The 18,858-nt window shown below is 41.6% G+C and overlaps 1 protein-coding gene across 2 annotated transcripts; it reads left to right on the top strand.

Moving 5' to 3' along the window:
- Positions 1-2,078: 2,078 nt before the first annotated feature.
- Positions 2,079-18,178, top strand: PPP2CA (protein phosphatase 2 catalytic subunit alpha). 2 transcript variants are annotated; one of them, XM_079968068.1, is made up of 8 exons: positions 2,358-2,506; positions 5,654-5,783; positions 12,977-13,186; positions 13,779-13,952; positions 14,125-14,214; positions 15,123-15,284; positions 16,083-16,201; positions 17,442-18,178. In XM_079968068.1, the coding sequence occupies exons 3-8, from the start codon at positions 13,070-13,072 to the stop codon at positions 17,512-17,514; spliced, it is 735 nt and encodes a 244-aa protein (XP_079824194.1). In that variant the 5' UTR covers positions 2,358-2,506; positions 5,654-5,783; positions 12,977-13,069; the 3' UTR covers positions 17,515-18,178. The 2 variants fall into 2 exon arrangements, with proteins under 2 accessions (XP_079824193.1, XP_079824194.1); XM_079968067.1 differs by lacking the exon at positions 5,654-5,783 and having other exon boundaries at positions 2,079-2,506.
- The last annotated feature ends 680 nt before the right edge of the window (positions 18,179-18,858 follow it).

Genomic DNA, 18,858 nt, shown 5'->3' with positions numbered 1-18,858 from the left:
CAGAATCCCATTAGTTTAGGAGTAATATAGCCATTTTAATTGTTCCACCAGGCCTTTGGTTAGGACGCAGCCTGACTCCCTCCTCTGGCAACCTGCACAGAATTTTGCTTAACGGTTGCCACCAATTTGATTTTAATTAATTTTTATAATGAAATGTTTTTAAAATGTTTGATTATTTGATTGTTTGATTATTTGATTGTTGTTAGTCGCCCTGAGCCCGGCTTCAGCTGGGGAGATCGGGATATAAATAAAAATTATTATTATTATTATTGATTGTATAGAGACTTTTCACAGTAACAATTTTAGCACTTGCAGTTATTATGGGAAGGCGCTATTCACATACAGTACAAGAGCATTTTGGTTTAATTCCCTTTTGTCTTTAACACCCTGAATCCAAGGGTCTTGCCTAATAACATAAGCCAAGGATGAAAATTTAAATAGAGAGGCAAAAGTCAATCATAGGGCTGTTCACATGTTATACTGAACACTGGTACAAACTGTCTCTATACACATACAAGTGTTTGTGTGACAGAGTATACTGGTTCATTTTTACTGCTCAGCCATTGCATTCCAAGGTGGATAAACTTATAGTTATCAAACATTACACATAAGGTACTACTTTTTATATACACAGGTGCATGGATTGTACACTTGTTGAATGTAACATGCGAACACCCCTCAAATATCGTGCCATAAAGTAGAACCAATGGTGTGGTAAGAAATAGCCATTGGTGATTATGCAACAAGTTGGATTCCTGTAGGAAGCATTTTTGCTATAGCAAATTCTGCAAGAATGTACAGCAGGTAAAACAGGTCTTTCAAGCATCTAGGGAAGGGACTAGTATTGATAGGAAATAATGCTTCTCAGCAACTGCAATTATATCAAGAAAAGTTCTCTTTTGGCCTGATCAGTAAATATATATTTTACAAACACCACCTGATATTCATAGAGCAGCCAGTACTTGTGCGGAGTCTCATATCTAGGGCCTTAGATACATCATTTACATCAACATTGTTCAGACAAACAGATTTTACAGTCTGATGTTTCCAATGGAACCTTGCTTGACTTTTGAAGAACGAAAACTGCTTTGTTAAAAGAGCTGGAAAACCAACAGGATACGAGTTGTCTTTTACCCCAGAACTTTCCAACAGTAAGAGCTGTTTGACAGTGCAACAGACTCCCTCGGATGGTGGTGGACTCTCCTTTGTTGGAGGTTTGTAAGCAGAGCTTGGATGGCCATCTGTCATGGATGCTTCAGTTGAGATGCCTGCATTGCAGGGGGTCGGACCAGACGACCCTCGGAGTCTCTTTCAACTCTGCAATTCTATGAATGCAAAGGACAGAACGGAGTCCCTGACTGCCCTTCGTGAGGGCGGTGCGTGTCTGCTCCTAGACACCACCACCAATCCCTGGCCGCCCTGCCCACAATATGAGAAGAGGAAATCACTAGGCAGGAGCAGTAAATAGGGGCAGTGGCGTAGCGTGGGTTGTCAGCACCCGGGGCAAGGCAAGTAATTTGCGCCCCCTAACCCATGGATTTGCGCCCCCTAACCCGTGGATTTGCACCCCCTAACCCTAACCCCCAGATGTTGCGCCCGGTGCGGCCGGTCCCCCCTGCACCCCCCCCACGCTACGCCATTGAATAGGGGGTGCGCCAAACTTGCTAAGAAGTTCTCTTCTTAGCAACCCTCCATGGAGCTAGCGCTCAGCAAAAATAAAAAAACAAACCCTGCGTTTCCATGGTGACCCTATGGATTTAAATTTTTAGCGGTCTCTCCTCTCCTCCCCAAATCACCCTGCTTGTCAAATAAACTCGCCCCGCCCGCCCCAGAATCCCACGATGCCCCCGCCCCGAGGAACGTGCAATAGGCGAGGATAAGCACCGACGCCTGGCGCTTCTGCGCCTGCTCCCAGCGGCGCGCGCAGGTTCCTTAAGGCGGCCCCACCCTCCCTCGCTATTATAACCACCCGTAGAGAGGCCCCCTGACGCATGCGCAACTCCTCTTCTCGAGCAGGCGCGACTATCTTCCCTTTTGCCTATTCCGAGGAGGAGGAGGGTGGGAACCGTGGCCGGGTGACGTCAAGGCGCGGCAGCCATTACACGGAGGGGAGAGAACCAGCGAGCTTCCGAGTAGCCTCCGCCACATTGCTGCTGCTCCTCTCGCCGCCTCTGAGGGACGGATCCGGCCTTTCCTGCCTCTCTCTCTCCTTCCCTGCCCCTCCGCCCGTCGTTTCTTTCCCAGCGAGAGGCAGTGCAGTCTCTGTGCGGAGGGGGAGGAGGAGGAGGAGGGCGGCGGGGGCTGGGCTGGGGCGGCGGGTGCCGGCGAGAGGCAGAAGAAGGGAGGAAGGGAAGAGGAGGAAGCGGGGGAAAGAGCGGCGGCAGCGGCTGGGCGAGCAGCGAGGATGGAGGAGAAGGTCTTCACCAAGGAGCTCGACCAGTGGGTGGAGCAGCTGAACGAGTGCAAGCAGCTCTCCGAGGGCCAGGTGAAGAGCCTCTGCGAGAAGGTGGGTAGCCAGCGGCGCCTCCGAGGGGGACGCGGGGAGGACGACCCTGCCGGGGGCGGGAAAGCGAGGCAGCTGCCTGGAAAGGGAGGGAGGCCCTTGGGGTGCCGGGGGACGTTCACCCGGGAAGGGTGCTCAGGTGGAGGGAGGGAGCGAGGAGAGCGGGGGCGGGGGTCCTTCCTCGGAGGGAGAGAGGCGAGGCGAGGAAGGTCTGCTTAGGCGACCTTTGGGGTGAGGAGCGAGATGGGGGCAGGAGAGCCCCCCCCCATCCCAGCGCAGGGGTTCTGCAATTGGCGCAAGAGGCACCGTCGCGGTGGAAGGGCCGGAAAGGCCCAAGACGGATGGGGATTGTGGCGAGGGGGGAGCCCCATGGTGGATGAAGAGCGGCTTCGCCTCGAGCTGCTACTAGTCGTGGGGACTCCGCTGAAGGGGGCAGGAAGGGCGGGCAGCGAGCGGGGTGTGTCCCTCGGGCAGGTGCAGTCTTTGGAGGGGAAAAGGCCGCCGCCAGCGCTGCCTCCCCTCTCCAGCATCCAGCCTCCCACCCCCTCCCGATCTGGAAGCGGGTATTTTGCCCCATGACCGGACGGGAGGATCCGTCCCCCCCCCCCCCCGGCAGCCCTGCGCCCCCTGTCGCATCGACCGCTTCTCTATCTAGTTCCTCTGCTCCTTTTTTCCGCTGACTCTTAAAATGGCGCCTTTCGCTGAAAATACATTACTGTGCTGATAGTAACCCCCTTGTGCTTCTTAGCGCGGGCAAAGCTTTCTCTTTCTGTGGGGGGCGGCAGCAAGATCCTGGCGAAAAGAAAATCTTGACAAGACGTCAATGTACTTTGCACAGGCACACTTTTTTGTTTGGGTCTCTCTTACCACCAAGCCTTGTTCTGTTGCTTTGCGTTAGGGAAGGGGAGATCTGGTCACTTGTACACTATCTGGGTGGTTAAGCATGAATGGGTAGCAGTTGGGAATACAGTAGTTAATAAGGAGAGAGGGGGAGAATAAGGAGGATAAAAGTGGCAAAGTATCCAATCTTTGTGTAGGGTTGTTTTGTATTGTTGAATGCAGTAATTGAATAACTATTGTCAAATTATTTCACCTTAGTACTTTAAAAAAATTCAATGCTATATTTATCTTAATTCCATGGACATAATGATTTTTTTTATGGGGAAGGGATTGACAAACTTGCCTCAATGCAGATATGCCAAATACTAAATGACATCACATTGACCTGGCATGTTAAGATATGAAGGTTTGAATTTCCTAGTATATTTCAGGTAAATTTTATTATTGGAAGTTTACATAATCAGGGTAGTTACTAGTACATTGGACTGACAAGTTTTCATTAGAATTCTTAGAATTTATTTCTGCTTACTGTATTTTCTTGTGTGGCATTTCGCCTGAGCACACTTAGTTGCAGGTTTCATTGGCATCTGTGTAAGGCACTTTTAAATGCCTCTGCTTGGGGTTGAGGTGTAAAACTGCTTGTAAAAGTATTGCTAATTAGCAACATGTTGAACATGTGCCATGTTGACCAAGTTAACTACTGTATTGGGGTTCTTGTTTCTGTACAACTTAGTTGCTGTGGTAGCATATTATAGTCCCATATGAAGTCGGAATCAAGTCTACAGTATTCCAGTGCTATCTATACAGAAAATAGAATTGTGGGAATTCACTGCTGTTCAGACTGTAATGATTTGGGAAGCAGAATATATCATACAGTATGGCCTCATACTAATGTACAAAGACAAAAGTCCTGTGCTACTCTTCCTCTCCCCAGCTTCTGCTTGTTGAATTCAACCTTGTGCTGTCAGTTGCTGTTTACAGTGTGAGTCCATTTGTCCTGTGCAAAGTACCCAGAAGAATCAGATGTCCATAGTTTCTGGTGTGTGTATTGTGAAATGCTAGTTTGTGGAGCCACTTATTTCTTCAGTCTGGGAAAATTGGATTTTTTGTGGTCTTAACTGGTTTGGTTTCTAAAATGGCAAGCAAACTCTTCCTCTACATTCCTGGAGCTACCCAGTTTCCTACTGTATGTATATAACCTGGGACAGTCTGACGAGAGCAAGCAGTGACACAGAGCTGTACTAGACGTGGTAACTTGTGGGCGCAACATGCATTTAATTTGTAGATTGTAAATCCCTTCACTTTTTGCAGCATTTTCTGCTGCCGAGGTGAATGTGACTAGGGTATGAGACAAAGAAGTTATTGCAACTATACAGTATTTATAAACATGTCTTTACTGTGCTGAAATACAAGAAAATTGAAATGCATGGAAGTCTCATAGATGTTCTTCCTTCAAATGACTGGTGCCAATGTGAAAACATAAGTAATGGTTGAAAGAGTTGTCTTGGCATTTTTAGCTTTTCTTTTTATTATCCCTTGTTATCTGGAGTGCTTCTTAAAGTTAGTATCAAGGGAAGTTTGTTAACTGTGGCACTAGAAACATACTTCAGTTTTTTGTTGTTAACCATATTTCATGGTTGACAAGGCTTCTGGGGCAAAACTAGCTGTCAGCTTGTGAAAAGTACAGAAATAAAGTCTTTTCCCTCTGGTTTACCCTAGTCCCCCCCCCCCCCCCAATAAGTCACTTTAATTTCTCCCAAACAAATAAGGAATATGCATTGGTGAACCGAAGTGAGAGCACTAATAAAATGTGTGTGTGTCCTCCAGCCACCAATTTCCTCCCTCCAAGCAGAGCATTGCATTCTGTCTTCCACATCTTTTCCTTTTCCAATTAGCATTTAATATTATGTGATGGCAGGTAGAGCATGCCCAGTGCTCATGGGGCTATTTTTTAGGTTGCCCCCTTAATTTTGGGGGGTATTTCTGAAAACCTCTGTGCCTGACTTTTCTGATACCTTCCTCTTGTGGTCCCATTTCTGTTATCCTGTTTGCGTAAGCCACCTGAGTTTATTAGTGGGGAATGATTTCTCTGTTTAAGTGAAATGTGTATGGCCAAACAGTTTCTAAGGAACATAGTTTGGCACCTATAAATTGTCAAAAATTCAGTTGGTCTGGAAGGTAGGCTTCTCAATAAACAGGCTTGTTTGGTGGAAAACAAACATTTAGGGAGAAGTGCTTTATTATGATCATTTAGAAATACATTTCTTATTGATAGGTAAGAATGTGCTTGAAACATTTTTTATTCTGCAGAGAGAAGAAAAGATCACTTTCAGTATAATCAGCATATATTGCAGTCAAGTCAAAGAATAACAGATGGGTGTAGGAGGAATCACCTTTAGTGTAAAGAACAGTCAGAAATCTAAGGCAAAGTGCTTAAGAGGTGAGTCTAGATAAGTAACTGGGGTGTTTTGAGGTAACGAGATTAAATTTGCCTTGTTATCTGGTTTTGCCTGTTGGACTCTTACAGAAATGACAGCAGGAAATATCACCCACTGACACAGATATTGGAAATATACAAAAATACTTCTTCTGCATGCTGCTCCTTCCTATTTGATAGGTTGATAGCAAGAGAAACCAACCCGCCTTCTCCAAGCTTTCTTGCTTTTCACCTATCTCCAAAGCTGTAGCTGGTCCTAATTGCCTTTTTAGTTCAAGTACTTCAGTAATAGAAAAGCAATCAAGAACTGGACCTAAAACTCAGAACTAAATTGAATGCTAATAGGAACCTGCTGGAAAGGAGTTTATAATACAGTATTCTCATAAGAATTAATGAAGCTTTTTGACCATTGTTTTAAGCTAGCAAGTTCCACTTCATTTGGTCTGCAGACTATAAACATAAAATACAGCATAGGGTTATCAATGCAACAGTAGCAGAGCAAAAAACAAAAAAAGCATACATGCACACAAACTATATCTTTTAAGAGAATATAACAAAATTAATTAACAATCAGAAATAGTTAAAAATGCAGACATTTTGAATGCCTCTAATAATTTTGGGCTGGTTTTGATGGCTACAGCAGAGAACTTGGCTCTGTTTCTGTGATGTTGGGTTGGAGACTGCCATTAAAAGTTGAAAGATTGTCTTTATCTGAAAGAGAAAGTATTGGGGAGGTAAATTTGGATCTTGTTAGCCTGCATAATTTTTTAGGAACACAATTCAGCTGATTTACTTTTGAAGGCACAAGCTCTCATCCAGCCTGGCAGAAGATAGGGTAGTGAATAGCCAGTGGTAAAAACTTTATTATTTAACCAGTTTTAGCAACAATCAAAACCTTTTCCTTGTGACCTCATTGTGAGAAGTGCAATAGGCTGCATCCTAAGAACTGTACTTATGCGGCTGAAATCCATGTTGACTCATGTTATATTACCCCAAGGTACTATCCTAGTTAACAATCTAGTGGCTAAACTACAGCTTCTAGTCAGTGTTCAGAGGTAGCCCCACGCATAGCACTTTAACAATCTGAGCCCCTCCCCCCAAGCATGGATAGCTGTCTAGGGCAGTGGTTTTCAACCAGTGTGCTGTGGCATCCTGGGGTGCCTTGAATGATGGTCGGGGTGCCGCGGGCAACACAGGCCTCTGTCCCTCTTTCCTTCCCTCCCTTCTCTGATGCCCTCTTGCATCTCTACTTCTCAAAGGCTTGTGGTGGCTATTTGTTGCAGCAGCCCTGGCTACAAGCTCCCTAGGCGAATGGTTCCTGTGAGGCTGGCCAGAGGGTGCTTCCCAGGCCCCTGTGGGGCTGGCCAGAGGGTACTTCCCAGGCCCCTGTGGGGCAGTGTGAGGAGGCACATCTCTTTGGGGCAGGGTGGGCAGTACACAAGACCAGCAGTGGCAGCAGTGGCTGCCCAGAGGACTCCCAAGAGGAAAGGAGGCTGAGAGAACACTCTACAAGGGAGGGTGTTTGGAAAGGGGTGAGGGGCTGCCAGCTCTGGGCTGCTGAGGCTACTGAGCTCCTCAGGGGTGCGAGGAAAGAATGTAGTTGGCCAAGGGCGCTGTGGACCCAAAAAGGTTGAAAAGCTCTGGTCTAGGCCAATCTAGGATTGGCCACAGCAGGCGTATCAGCATTGGCTTGATGAAAAATGCTTTGTCACAAAAGCTACTTGGGCCTCCAATGACTGAGCTGGATCTAGGAGCAATCCCGACAGCAAGCCTGATCCATAATGGGCGTGTAATGATGTCTAGAACTGATTAGACTCTCCTGAGCAGACAAGCTATGTACCCACAGCACCTCTATTTTGTTAGGATCAAGTTTCTATTTATGTGCACTCATCTAGCTATCACCATCTTACTGGTTCAACACTTGAGTGCTTCACGTAACAATGATAAAAATGAGAAGTAGAGTTGGATGTCATTGACATACTGGTGAACCCTTGGATGACTTCTCTCAGCATTTCATGTAAACGTTGAAAAGTATTGGAGATGTGATGGAATCTTGTATAAATTATATGATGGTGAGCAGTTGTCAAAGAGTAGATCAATTAATGACAGCTGTAGAAAAAACATCAAAGGTACCCAATGCAGTTCAAGAAAATTCTTAAAAGAGAAATAATTTGCTTTTTGTCTTAAAAAAGTATGGTCTGAAGATTCATGAGGCCACCAGCTTGCTGAAGCTAAGCAGGCCTAAGTCTTCTAGGGTGTTCCCAGTGCTAGAAACTGAGATATGAAAGCTAGGAGCTCAATGGCACCTTAAACCTAGGTTATGGACGCAACAACAGAATGTCTAGGCGTGCTTTTTTATAACAAGAATACAAAGCTGATGGATGTGGTTTAGAAAATGTATGTAGGGCCTCTATTCCCTCTTCCCTCTCCTTTAGTTTTTAGAGATGTTAACATTAGAGATGAGACTACTGGAAGTGGCAGAAACAACATTTCTGATCTGGTCATGGAGCTCCCAGGCTTTTAACAAATGTTACAAAAGGATAATTCATCAATCTTGAGAGTTCCATAGTTGGTATGATAGCATAGAGATAGCTTTTGCTTGGTAACCAGTGTGAAATACTGATTTCTATACTCAACCAGGACAGGTCCCCAAGTAATGTTTGATGTTGGGAAACACTAAAATGCAAGCTAAAGTTCCTAAAAATACTCTGAATTATCAAGCCTCATCCCTCTGAGAATGAATGTGCTAAACTTCTGTTTAGCAGGAAAGGTATGTTTGACTCTGAAGGAGTGCCTGCCTTCAAAAAGATAAGTTCTTTTTCACTCTTCTTTTCAATATTGGTGACCAATATTAATATTTCCACTAATGCTAAAAGACACACATACTTGGTAGGAGATATGATTGGAGAACGGGGCCATTCCTGCAGATTGTTGTTCAACCCCCAGTATGGTCTCAGGAAAATATTAAATGTATTGACAGGGTTTTCCTCATTGTTCACCTTTCTTGAACCCATATAAATGGTTCATGGGAGGTGTGTATGAGAAAATGGACAACAGGGTGTAAGTGAAGTGTCCTCAGGGAGTAGAGAGACAGATTTGGTGGCTGCAGGACTTGTTTGCATCACAGGTGCTGTATTTAATTCAGTGAATATAGAGATCCTGACCAACAAGCACTTCAGAATATCCACCCAAGTTAAGGTCATTCAGGAGTCCACAGTTGAGTCACTAAGTGAATTGGCTCAAGGCCTTTGGACTGTAGGAAGGCTTTTCTTTAAAATGGAAGAAAATTATTCATGATTCAGGTCTTGTTATGGACGTGGCATCTTTGGAAAACAGTATGTCCTGGGCTATTGCATATAAAGGATTATTTAGAAATAGATTGATGGAGATGGCTCAGTACCATATCTTCCGGGTCATTCCATATCAAGTGATCCAACTTTTTTTACCTCATGTCATCCAATTTTCTTAATATTTTGTACTCTTGTTGAATGATCAAAACATAAGTTTAAATCTAAAATTTTCATTATTTATCTCATCCCGTTTGTGAGTTAGAAGGGTTTGAAATTCCCAAAAAAATGACAATTTTGGCCTTGCTGGACTACACATAAACCTTAAAAGCTTGGTCCAGAATAGAGATACATCAAAACCAAAAACATCAATCTTTTCAGAACTTCATGGACTTGAATACAATATATCACATGATGGACTTACTTTAAAATTTCAATTACAATATTGAAAAATTTAAAAAGTGAATAAAAATGATTTAAAATTTCCAAAAAATTATATTGGCTATTTAATATTTCTAAGAGCTACCTGCAAAATTTTATCTTGGGATCTCAGTGGGATCACATAAAACAATATTGTACATTCATTTCTGCCTCTCTTAGCTGTTGGAAAAGATTTGAGACCTTCATGCAGCATTTAAAATTAATCTATCGTATATTAAATGTAAATACCCTTTTAGCATGTTAAATTGAATCTCAGTTGGCAGGGCAGAACAAGATTTTCAGGAAAAAAAATCAATTCAGAATATTCTAGAAAACTCATCACTGTGTGGATTTGTCTAATGAGGTAGAGGCATTGTTACTGCATGAAGTCTGGAATTTGAATAGTCAGGACTGGAGGAATCCTAGTCCATTATGGCAAGTGAATTTCTGCTGCTTGAACACTTCTTCCTTTGTCCCAACATTGTTCTTTTGGCCCAGGTCTAACAGGAGGTTGTGAAAATTATTGCGGTTTCAACCTTTTGTGACACCATCACCAGCAGTGGCACAGAAGTTGTAGGCTATTCCCTTCAAAAAAATTGAGCCTGATACGTGCTATGATGGTTATGGTGGTATAGGGAGGTTTGGTGGTGGCACTTGTACAACTGGGAGAAAATAAATAGTAGTGATTCTCTGGTTGATGAGCCTGAGTGTGCCTTGGAGCTTAGTGTGTCATCTAGTACCTTTGAGTACTGCTACTCATTCTGCCTTTTGATCCAAAGCAATACAATGTTTAGAGAGAAGCCAAGTAAAACTTGAGCTTTGAATGTGTATTTCATTGATGGAGTTTCTTTTAACAAAGTGCTGGAAAGCATTTATGTCAGCCTGAACAACTCTTACATTACAATTTTCTGGATAGCTTCTGGGCAGATAAATCATTTGATATTTACTGCATACCCATTTTCACATGGTAAAAATGCTACAAGAAAGCAATACTTTCAGTGCCACTTCTTTTTTCAAAGTGGGAATATAGCACTAGGAATATAGGGAGCTTCCTTTTATACTGAATCAGACTGTTGGTTCATGTAGTGCAGCATTAAAGGTAAAGGGACCCCTGACTGTTAGGTCCAGTCGCAGACGACTCTGGGGTTGCGGTGCTTATCTCGCTTTGCTGGCCGAGGGAGCCGGCGTACAGCTTCTGGGTCATGTGGCCAGCATGACTAAGCCGCTTCTGGCGAACCAGAGCAGCGCACGGAAACACCGTTTACCTTCCCGCCGGAGTGGTACCTATTTATCTACTTGCACTTCAATGTGCTTTCGAACTGCTAGGTTGGCGGGAGCAGGGACTGAGCAACGGGAGCTCACCATCACGGGGATTTGAACCGCCAACCTTCTGATCAGCAAGTCCTAGGCTCTGTGGTTTAACCCACAGCGCCACCCGCATCCCATTGTCTGACAGTAATTATACACATGGGATTGAGCTCATCAGAAAAAGAAACTGGAAAACTGGATAATCTTAAGTAAAAAACTAGGTAATATGAATTAAGTAATTAGATAGAACACTAGTGTTTATCTGCTGATGTATAAAAGAACAAGTACCAAAGATCATTAGTTTGTCAACAAGTATTTTCAGTACAGTACAGTGGTACCTCGGGTTACAGACGCTTCAGGTTACAGATTCCACTAACCCAGAAATAGTACCTCGGGTTAAGAACTTTGCTTCAGGATGGGAACAGAAATCTTGCAGCGGCTGCATTGGGAGACCCCATTATAGCTAAAGTGGTGCTTTAGGTTAAGAACAGTTTCAGGTTAAGAACAGACCTCCAGAACTTAACCCGAGGTTCCACTGTATAGGATTGTGGTAAGGTGTTTAATCATATTGTACTATTGGGTAGTCTGTTAGGGTCCTGGCTTTCTATCAAAGTATGACTAATTAGGATCATTGAGGATGTTGTAACCTTTTGTGGTCAAATTAAGGCTTTTCTGCAACTTGAGGCCCAGAAAGTTAGGGTTCCCAGAAGATTGCTGCTTCACCTAAAGTGCATGCTTGGAGCTCCCCCATCTGGAATTGTTTCCTCATTTATTTCATTGGAGATTGCTGTCCTAAAAATAATTCCCTTATACAGTACATGGAACATAAGATCTGGTTGCAAGTTTATTCCTAGGTACACTGGCTGCATTGGTTTTTTAAAGAATTGGATGAACCATTGTTAATGGAGTTTCCTTCATGAAATCTTTTATCTTCTTAAAAGAAAAAAATCTTTGTCAGCTATGATTTCATGATTTTAAAGTACAGTGGTACCTTCGGTTACAAACACTTTGGGTTATAAACACTTCGGCTTACAAACTCTGCTAACCCGGAAGTAGTACCTCGGGTTGAGAACTTTGCGCCAGGATGAGAACGTAAATAGCATGCTGGCAGTGGGAGGCCCTATTAGCAAAAGCGTGTCTCTAGTTAAGAACGGACTTCCGGAACAAATTAAGTTCGTAACCCGAGGTACCACTGTATTGCTTATATTGTGCTGCAGTAGTGTGGCTGACCAGGGTTTCTATTGTGCTGATCCTAAGCACAAGATAGAAACAACCATACAAATGAGCCAGCTGCAAGTGGAACTCTTCTTTGCATGCAGAAGAGTTTTCTTTGTGGATTTGGTTAAGAGAAACGCATTGCATTGCATTTTAGCACACTGATGAATATCTAAGATGGGGACTACCACCCATAAAATTAGCACTTACTGTTTTAGACTATGCATCAAAAATCACTGGTGCTTACCAAAAATCTGGTGCTTGCCAACACCACCCACCCACCCACATACACACCACACCCACATATCCTAGGCATGGATCCTTGTGGATCCATCTTTGATATGTACGTAGTGTGGCAGCAAAACCACTTACAAATCATATAATACTTCACTGTACAGAGGCGTTGAAGTTTTGAGGGGGTCCTTTAAAATTAAGAATTCACAAGGGTCTGTATTGTGCCATGGAAGGTCTGGAAAGCACCAGCTCCATTAAAAAAACTGGTTTAGCCAATGGAAACAGGATCTGTGATTTGGTGGTGAACATTTGGGGGGGTGGGAGGCAATTTCAAGAGGATCTGTTGCTAGATCCAACTTGTCTGTGTATTCTGTCTGGCACTCATTTTCTCTTTTATGTGACCCCCTGACTGCTCCATTTTCTCCTCTCTTGCAATCTCTGTTACGTCCCCTTCTTCTACTCCACTGCTCCACTTTCTATTAAACTGCCAGTCTGAACCATGTGTGCCTGACACCTGTGGACCCAGATCTAAGAATTTCATTCCTGAAGTTGGGTCACTTAATTCAGGAGAACTTGTTTCCAGGAATGTGTGTCTCAAATGTATTACCTGGCACTTACCGGTATATTTGTAACTAAAGAAAGGTGAGCAGGTGGAATGCTTTAAAATAAATGAACAAGTATTATCTCTGCAAATTAATGTAAAGCTGTTTCCCCCCCCCCCCCCCGCTGCAGGCTAAAGAAATCTTGACAAAAGAATCAAATGTGCAAGAAGTACGGTGTCCAGTCACAGTTTGTGGAGATGTCCATGGACAATTTCATGATCTCATGGAACTTTTCAGAATTGGAGGAAAATCACCAGACACAAATTACTTATTTATGGGGGATTATGTTGACAGGGGATATTACTCTGTTGAAACCGTAACACTTCTGGTAGCTCTCAAGGTAATATTTTAAAATGAATGTTGGTATTGAAATATATAATGCCTGTATAGTCTGAATTGCTGTAAGACTTACAGTACTGATGAACATTATAATGACTGAGTCATTGGGGTTGGAGGTTGTACACTAATGAAAAAATGATGTTGGAGGCAACACAATTGTATTGCCCAAAGAGACTACATATTAAATGGGTTGTTTTAGAGATCTGTTCAAACTTCCAGTGTTCTTGGGTCTGTATCTCCATCAGAAGTGGATAGAGAAGTTCATTCTAGACCTGAAAAAGAATCTCTCCAAGTTTAACTTTGGGATTTATCCTGCAAAAATATACTATACCACAGAAAATATACCACAAAATTAAATAGGTTTTATTAAAATGTGATGTCTGTATTAAGATGTTTTTGAGTGGCTGGGGCAACCTATTTGGATGGGCAGGGTACAAATATGATGATGATGATGATGGTAATAATAATAATAATAATAATAATAATAATAATAATAATAATAATATCTCCATAAATTACGGCTTACTTCTGCTCATAGAAATTCTGGAGAAGTACATACTTGGTTTAGTCACAGTAGCTATCTTGTTTTATAGGTCCGTTATCGTGAACGCATCACTATTCTTCGAGGGAACCATGAAAGCAGACAGATCACACAAGTATATGGCTTCTATGATGAATGTTTAAGGAAATATGGAAATGCAAATGTCTGGAAATACTTCACAGACCTTTTTGACTATCTTCCTCTAACTGCCTTGGTGGATGGACAGGTATGTTGAAAATACTGATGTGTTCCTAATATTAGCAGAGAAGGAAGCCGGAGTGGAAGATCTGTTACCTTTTTATCAGATTTTCTTCCTAGAGAAACTGTAACTTTGAAAAACACTTGTAGTTATAGTATTTGGATCTAATTCATGTCCCAACAAATGAATTTATCTTCAGATTTTCTGTCTACATGGAGGTCTTTCCCCATCTATAGATACACTGGATCACATCAGAGCACTCGATCGTCTGCAAGAAGTTCCACATGAGGTAACTATAATTTGTGTTACAATTTCTGTGCTGTGTTAGCTTGTGAAATCATACTAATGCCCAATTCCTCTTCTGCGTTATGAGTCTGTTGTTAAAGTAAACCTTATTTTTCCACATGACCTCTAACTCCAAAAGGTTTGCACTGCTTGTCCTGTTCCCTTATCGAAACAATAAAACTACAAACAGCACTTAAATCTTAGTTAAAAGGTGGAAATTTGTTGCTAATTACAAATGACACATCTCCAAGTAGCTTGTTCTTCAACTTAAGAGTAATAATAATAATAATAATAATAATAATTTATTATTTATACCCCGCCCATCTGGCTGAGTTTCCCCAGCCACTCTGGGCGGCTCCCAATCAGTGTTAAAAACAATACAGCATTACATATTAAAAACTTCCCTGAACAGGGCTGCCTTAAGATGTCTTCTGAATGTCAGGTAATTCTTTATCTCTTTGACATCTGATGGGAGGGCGTTCCACAGGTCGGGCGCCACTACCGAGAAGGCCCTCTGCCTGGTTCCCTGTAGCCTCACTTCTCGCAATGAGGGAACCGCCAGAAGGCCCTCGGCAAACTAGGGGTCCACATAACTCTTAAAAGCTGGGAGGACCATCTTTTGCACTGAATATCATCTGCATCACCAATTCTGCATTCGGATGCTGCAGAGTATAATCTTGTTTTTGCCTAGCACTGATGTCAGTTTGGGAACATAGTGTTGAGCATTCTTCTTTCCCCCACAGAGCTCAGTGCAGGTGGTTTGGGGAACAAATAAATTGGTTCAAAGTACCATGTTAATGTAGTCATTCAGCTACTCTTCAAACATTTCTTCTTAAGAATTTGGTACTGTATTAGCCCTCTTCAGGGTGGGTTTTCTTTGGGGCTATGTAATGATGCTGAAATGTTTCCTAGGGTCCAATGTGTGATTTGCTGTGGTCAGACCCAGATGATCGTGGCGGTTGGGGCATTTCTCCTCGAGGTGCTGGTTATACTTTTGGACAAGATATTTCAGAAACCTTCAACCATGCTAATGGCCTTACACTGGTCTCAAGAGCTCATCAGTTGGTAATGGAGGTAAGCCCCAGACTTTTTATGTTGTTTCCTTTCTTGTGGTGAAAATCTCCCTGCATAACCAGATAGCTTTGGCATACAAATAAAGGCATGTTAAGCCTGTGGTGGCAAAGTAACTTGTATATCTTGTCCTTTTGTTAAAAAATGAGCTTGCAGGATAGACTTGAAGGCATAATGATTGCCATGAGAATGGCTTGTGATTCTGTTATTCCACTGTGACTCCTGTCACCTAGACCTGTATTTTACTGTGTCATTCCATGACAAATTACTGTAGTACAAATATTTAAACTCTGACACTAGGATTTTATATACTAAATATTTTTCAGGAGGCGGTGTGGGGTAAGAAGTTCTGCCATCTACTGACTGACCTCTTTTATTTCTGCATATTCAACCCTAAGGGCTTTCTATCTCTACAGATGGACAGCTAAGGCTGACATTGATCAGTTTCATTAGGAAGAAGCCGTTGTTGATTGGTATTGCTGGTTTATTATATGTAGAAGCTTCCAGGTTTAATTCCTGTTAACTCTAGTTAAAAAGGTATTTGGTAGAATGATTGGGAAGGCCTGAGATCCTGGAGAGCAGCTTCTTCAAAGCTGATAACAATGGGTTAGATCAATTTATATGATTTTGTATAGGAAGTTCCTATGTTGTCAGTTCTTACATGAATGGCTAAAAGTGGTAATTTAGAGTAATAAATTGTTTATCTTATTCTGATGCTCTGTCCACTATAGGTTACTACCCTCCCTGTAGAGAGACATGTTACAATGATGTGCATCTGTGTGCTTTTCCCCCCCTCCTCAGGGTTACAATTGGTGTCATGATCGGAATGTAGTAACCATTTTCAGTGCTCCAAATTATTGCTACCGGTGTGGTAACCAAGCTGCAATCATGGAACTTGATGATACTCTAAAATATTCATTGTAAGTGCTTAAAGATTTTTCCTATGAGAACTAACAAAACATGTCATTTATAATTTGCTGTTCATAAATTGCCTTATCTGGCTGTTTGAAGATGAGTAAAGTTGACAAATCTTACCTGATTGTATACTTGGAAAAATGTGGGTGGTTGTGGAATACTGTGTGTGGGCTTTTTTGGTTATAATTTGCTTTACTATATAATTGTAACTGCTAATTTGTAGTAATAATTTATAATAATAATTATTTTTTATTTATACCCCGCCCATCTGGCTGGGTTTCCCCAGCCACTCTGGGTGACTCCCAGCAGATTAAAAACAGAATAAAACATCAAATATTAAAAACTTCCCTAAACAGGCTTCTGATAGAGTATAAAACTAACCTTATGGGTAACAAATTGTAATACTGGGCACCTGCTGCTGCTTCTTCTTCTTACATTATTTATTATTATTATTATTATTATTATTATTATTATTATTATTAAATAAAGTCCCAATGATTCAGGAAGTTGCTTTGGGAGTTTAGTAATAGCCTCCCTTGGTTGTCAGTTTTGGGGGAAGTAAAGCTGAATTCCTCTATTTAAAATGGTATTTGAAGAGATGTTTCCTTTTGTTCTTTGCAACAGTATGCATTCTCTAATTTATCCTTAAGATAAATTTCTTTTGAGCAAAGGATCTATATGCTTATCACTGTCACCTTACTTAGCCCATAAGACAGTAGGGTGGGCTGCATACATTTTTAATTGAACTCCTAGATGAATGGCAGGCTCTATCTCTATAATTTCATCTTTCTGCAGTCTCTATCAAGGTTTAGCTCTGGAAATTGTAATGCTTCTGAAGTTTGTCTATTAAATTTATATCTTGCTGTTCCTCCCAAAGGAGCACAGTTAACTATTATATTCAAGTGCTATGTCAGTTTTACACTGATCCTCCATTTGTTGATCTAAAGGAAGAGCTTGGTAGAATATAACTACAAGTTAATACTGACGGATATTACATGCATTCTAGAGATAGCTGATGTCTTCTACATCTAGAAGTGTAAAGAAAACACAGCCACAATCTTGATCGCAGAATGAATTGGAATAATGTAGAGAATTTAAAAGCTATGGCTGATATCTAATGTTATCCCTGAGTAGTCAAACAGAATTCTGTGTATGTAAGTGTACTGATTTCAGTGGGTCTGCTGTGTTTTAGCTGGATATCACAAACCACATAAATATTGATTAAAAGTGTTGGGTTTTTTTCAGTTTGCAGTTTGATCCAGCGCCACGCAGAGGTGAACCACATGTTACTCGTCGCACCCCAGACTACTTCCTGTAACGAGATTTTACACTTGTACAGTATTGCCATGAACCATGTGTTGACCTAAAGGATATGGGAAGAGCAACAGTAACTCCAAAATGTCAGAAAACATTTAACATTGAAACCTGTTTTCACATGGACCAAAAGATGTGCCATATTGAAATACAAAGCCTCTTGTCTGTCAGCGACTGTGACCACTTTAGAATGAACCAGTTCATTGCATGCTGAAGCAACACTGTTGGTCAAGAAACCAGTTTCTGGCATAGCTCTACTTGTAGTTACTTTTGCTTTCTCTGGGAGACTGCAAATATTAAGATGTAGACATTTAACACCTTGTGAAAACAATTAACTTTCCATTTAGCTATAGCTTTCCAGCATGACTGTAGATAAGGATAGCAAACTATCATTGAAGCATAATGAACATTTTAAATAAGTACCAAGACCGATTTTCTTATTTGTGTTCTGATTTTTTTTCCAGGGAAAACTGTTTAATTTAATTGTATGGTTGTTTTGTCTGCACTTGGTTTCCCCCACATTCTTCCCTCACACTTCCCTCTATATAATGTCCCGTGTACTTGTCCATCATAGTGAGTTATTTTGAACAGAACAGGTTTTTTTCTGTAAGATGTTGCTGCAGAGGAGTGTTGCAGCATTTTTTCATAATAAACTTGTGAACTAATAATGGAAGATAGTTGACTTTTAAATATATTGCAGGTTCATACCATGTTGTGTTTAATAAAAAGTAGCTTTTATGTCTCTTTGAACCTATGCAGAATCCAGATTATGCTGAATGAAGTCAGGAGCAATGTACTAGGAGTCGATGTTCAGATCATAAATTCACTTAAATTTTCTCAGAGAGCAAATGCATATGATAAGAAGTCCTACATTTTGATAGCAATATGGCTTTGAGTTGTTATTCACCTATTAGCATTTTTTCACTTTATTTATTAAATTACGTTTATAAAATTGTCATTTTAACAAAAAGACTGTCTAATATTTCATTCTAGCCCTTTCAGTTGGAAGAAACTTCTAGGATTACTAACTTGCATTTAAGCCTTGTTTTGAACAGGCTGTAGATGATGTCCAATGAAGTCATATTTGGAGTATAACCATTGAAATAAGTAGACTTAAGTTCATTGATTTCAATGAGTCTGCTCTATGACTAGTATTGGATATCACACTACAGTCTTAAATGACCATAATATATTCTCAGTACTGATCTTGTTGAAATCTACTTTGTAAGCAAAAGAGTAGCAGTAGCCTTGACTATGCCTACTGTTATGCAGTCAGTAAGAGGAAAGAGAGAAATTGAAACTTGTAAAATGAAAGCCAGGGTGTCATTCAGTATAGCCCTCAGTCACT

Source organism: Podarcis cretensis (assembly GCF_951804945.1).
Source record: "Podarcis cretensis genome assembly, chromosome: 2".
Lineage (NCBI taxonomy): Eukaryota > Metazoa > Chordata > Lepidosauria > Squamata > Lacertidae > Podarcis > Podarcis cretensis.
The sequence above is the reverse complement of the archived record's forward strand: the minus strand, read 5'-3'. Positions and strand labels throughout refer to the sequence as shown.

What these genes read in the sequence shown, in the direction of transcription:
- PPP2CA (XM_079968067.1), top strand. Translation starts at nt 2,405, where the DNA reads ATGGAGGAGAAGGTCTTCACCAAGGAGCTCGACCAGTGGGTGGAGCAG. An exon ending in TGAAGAGCCTCTGCGAGAAG is followed by an intron (nt 2,507 to 12,976) that starts GTGGGTAGCCAG and finishes CCCCCGCTGCAG; the next exon opens with GCTAAAGAAATCTTGACAAA. An exon ending in CTGCCTTGGTGGATGGACAG is followed by an intron (nt 13,953 to 14,124) that starts GTATGTTGAAAA and finishes ATTTATCTTCAG; the next exon opens with ATTTTCTGTCTACATGGAGG.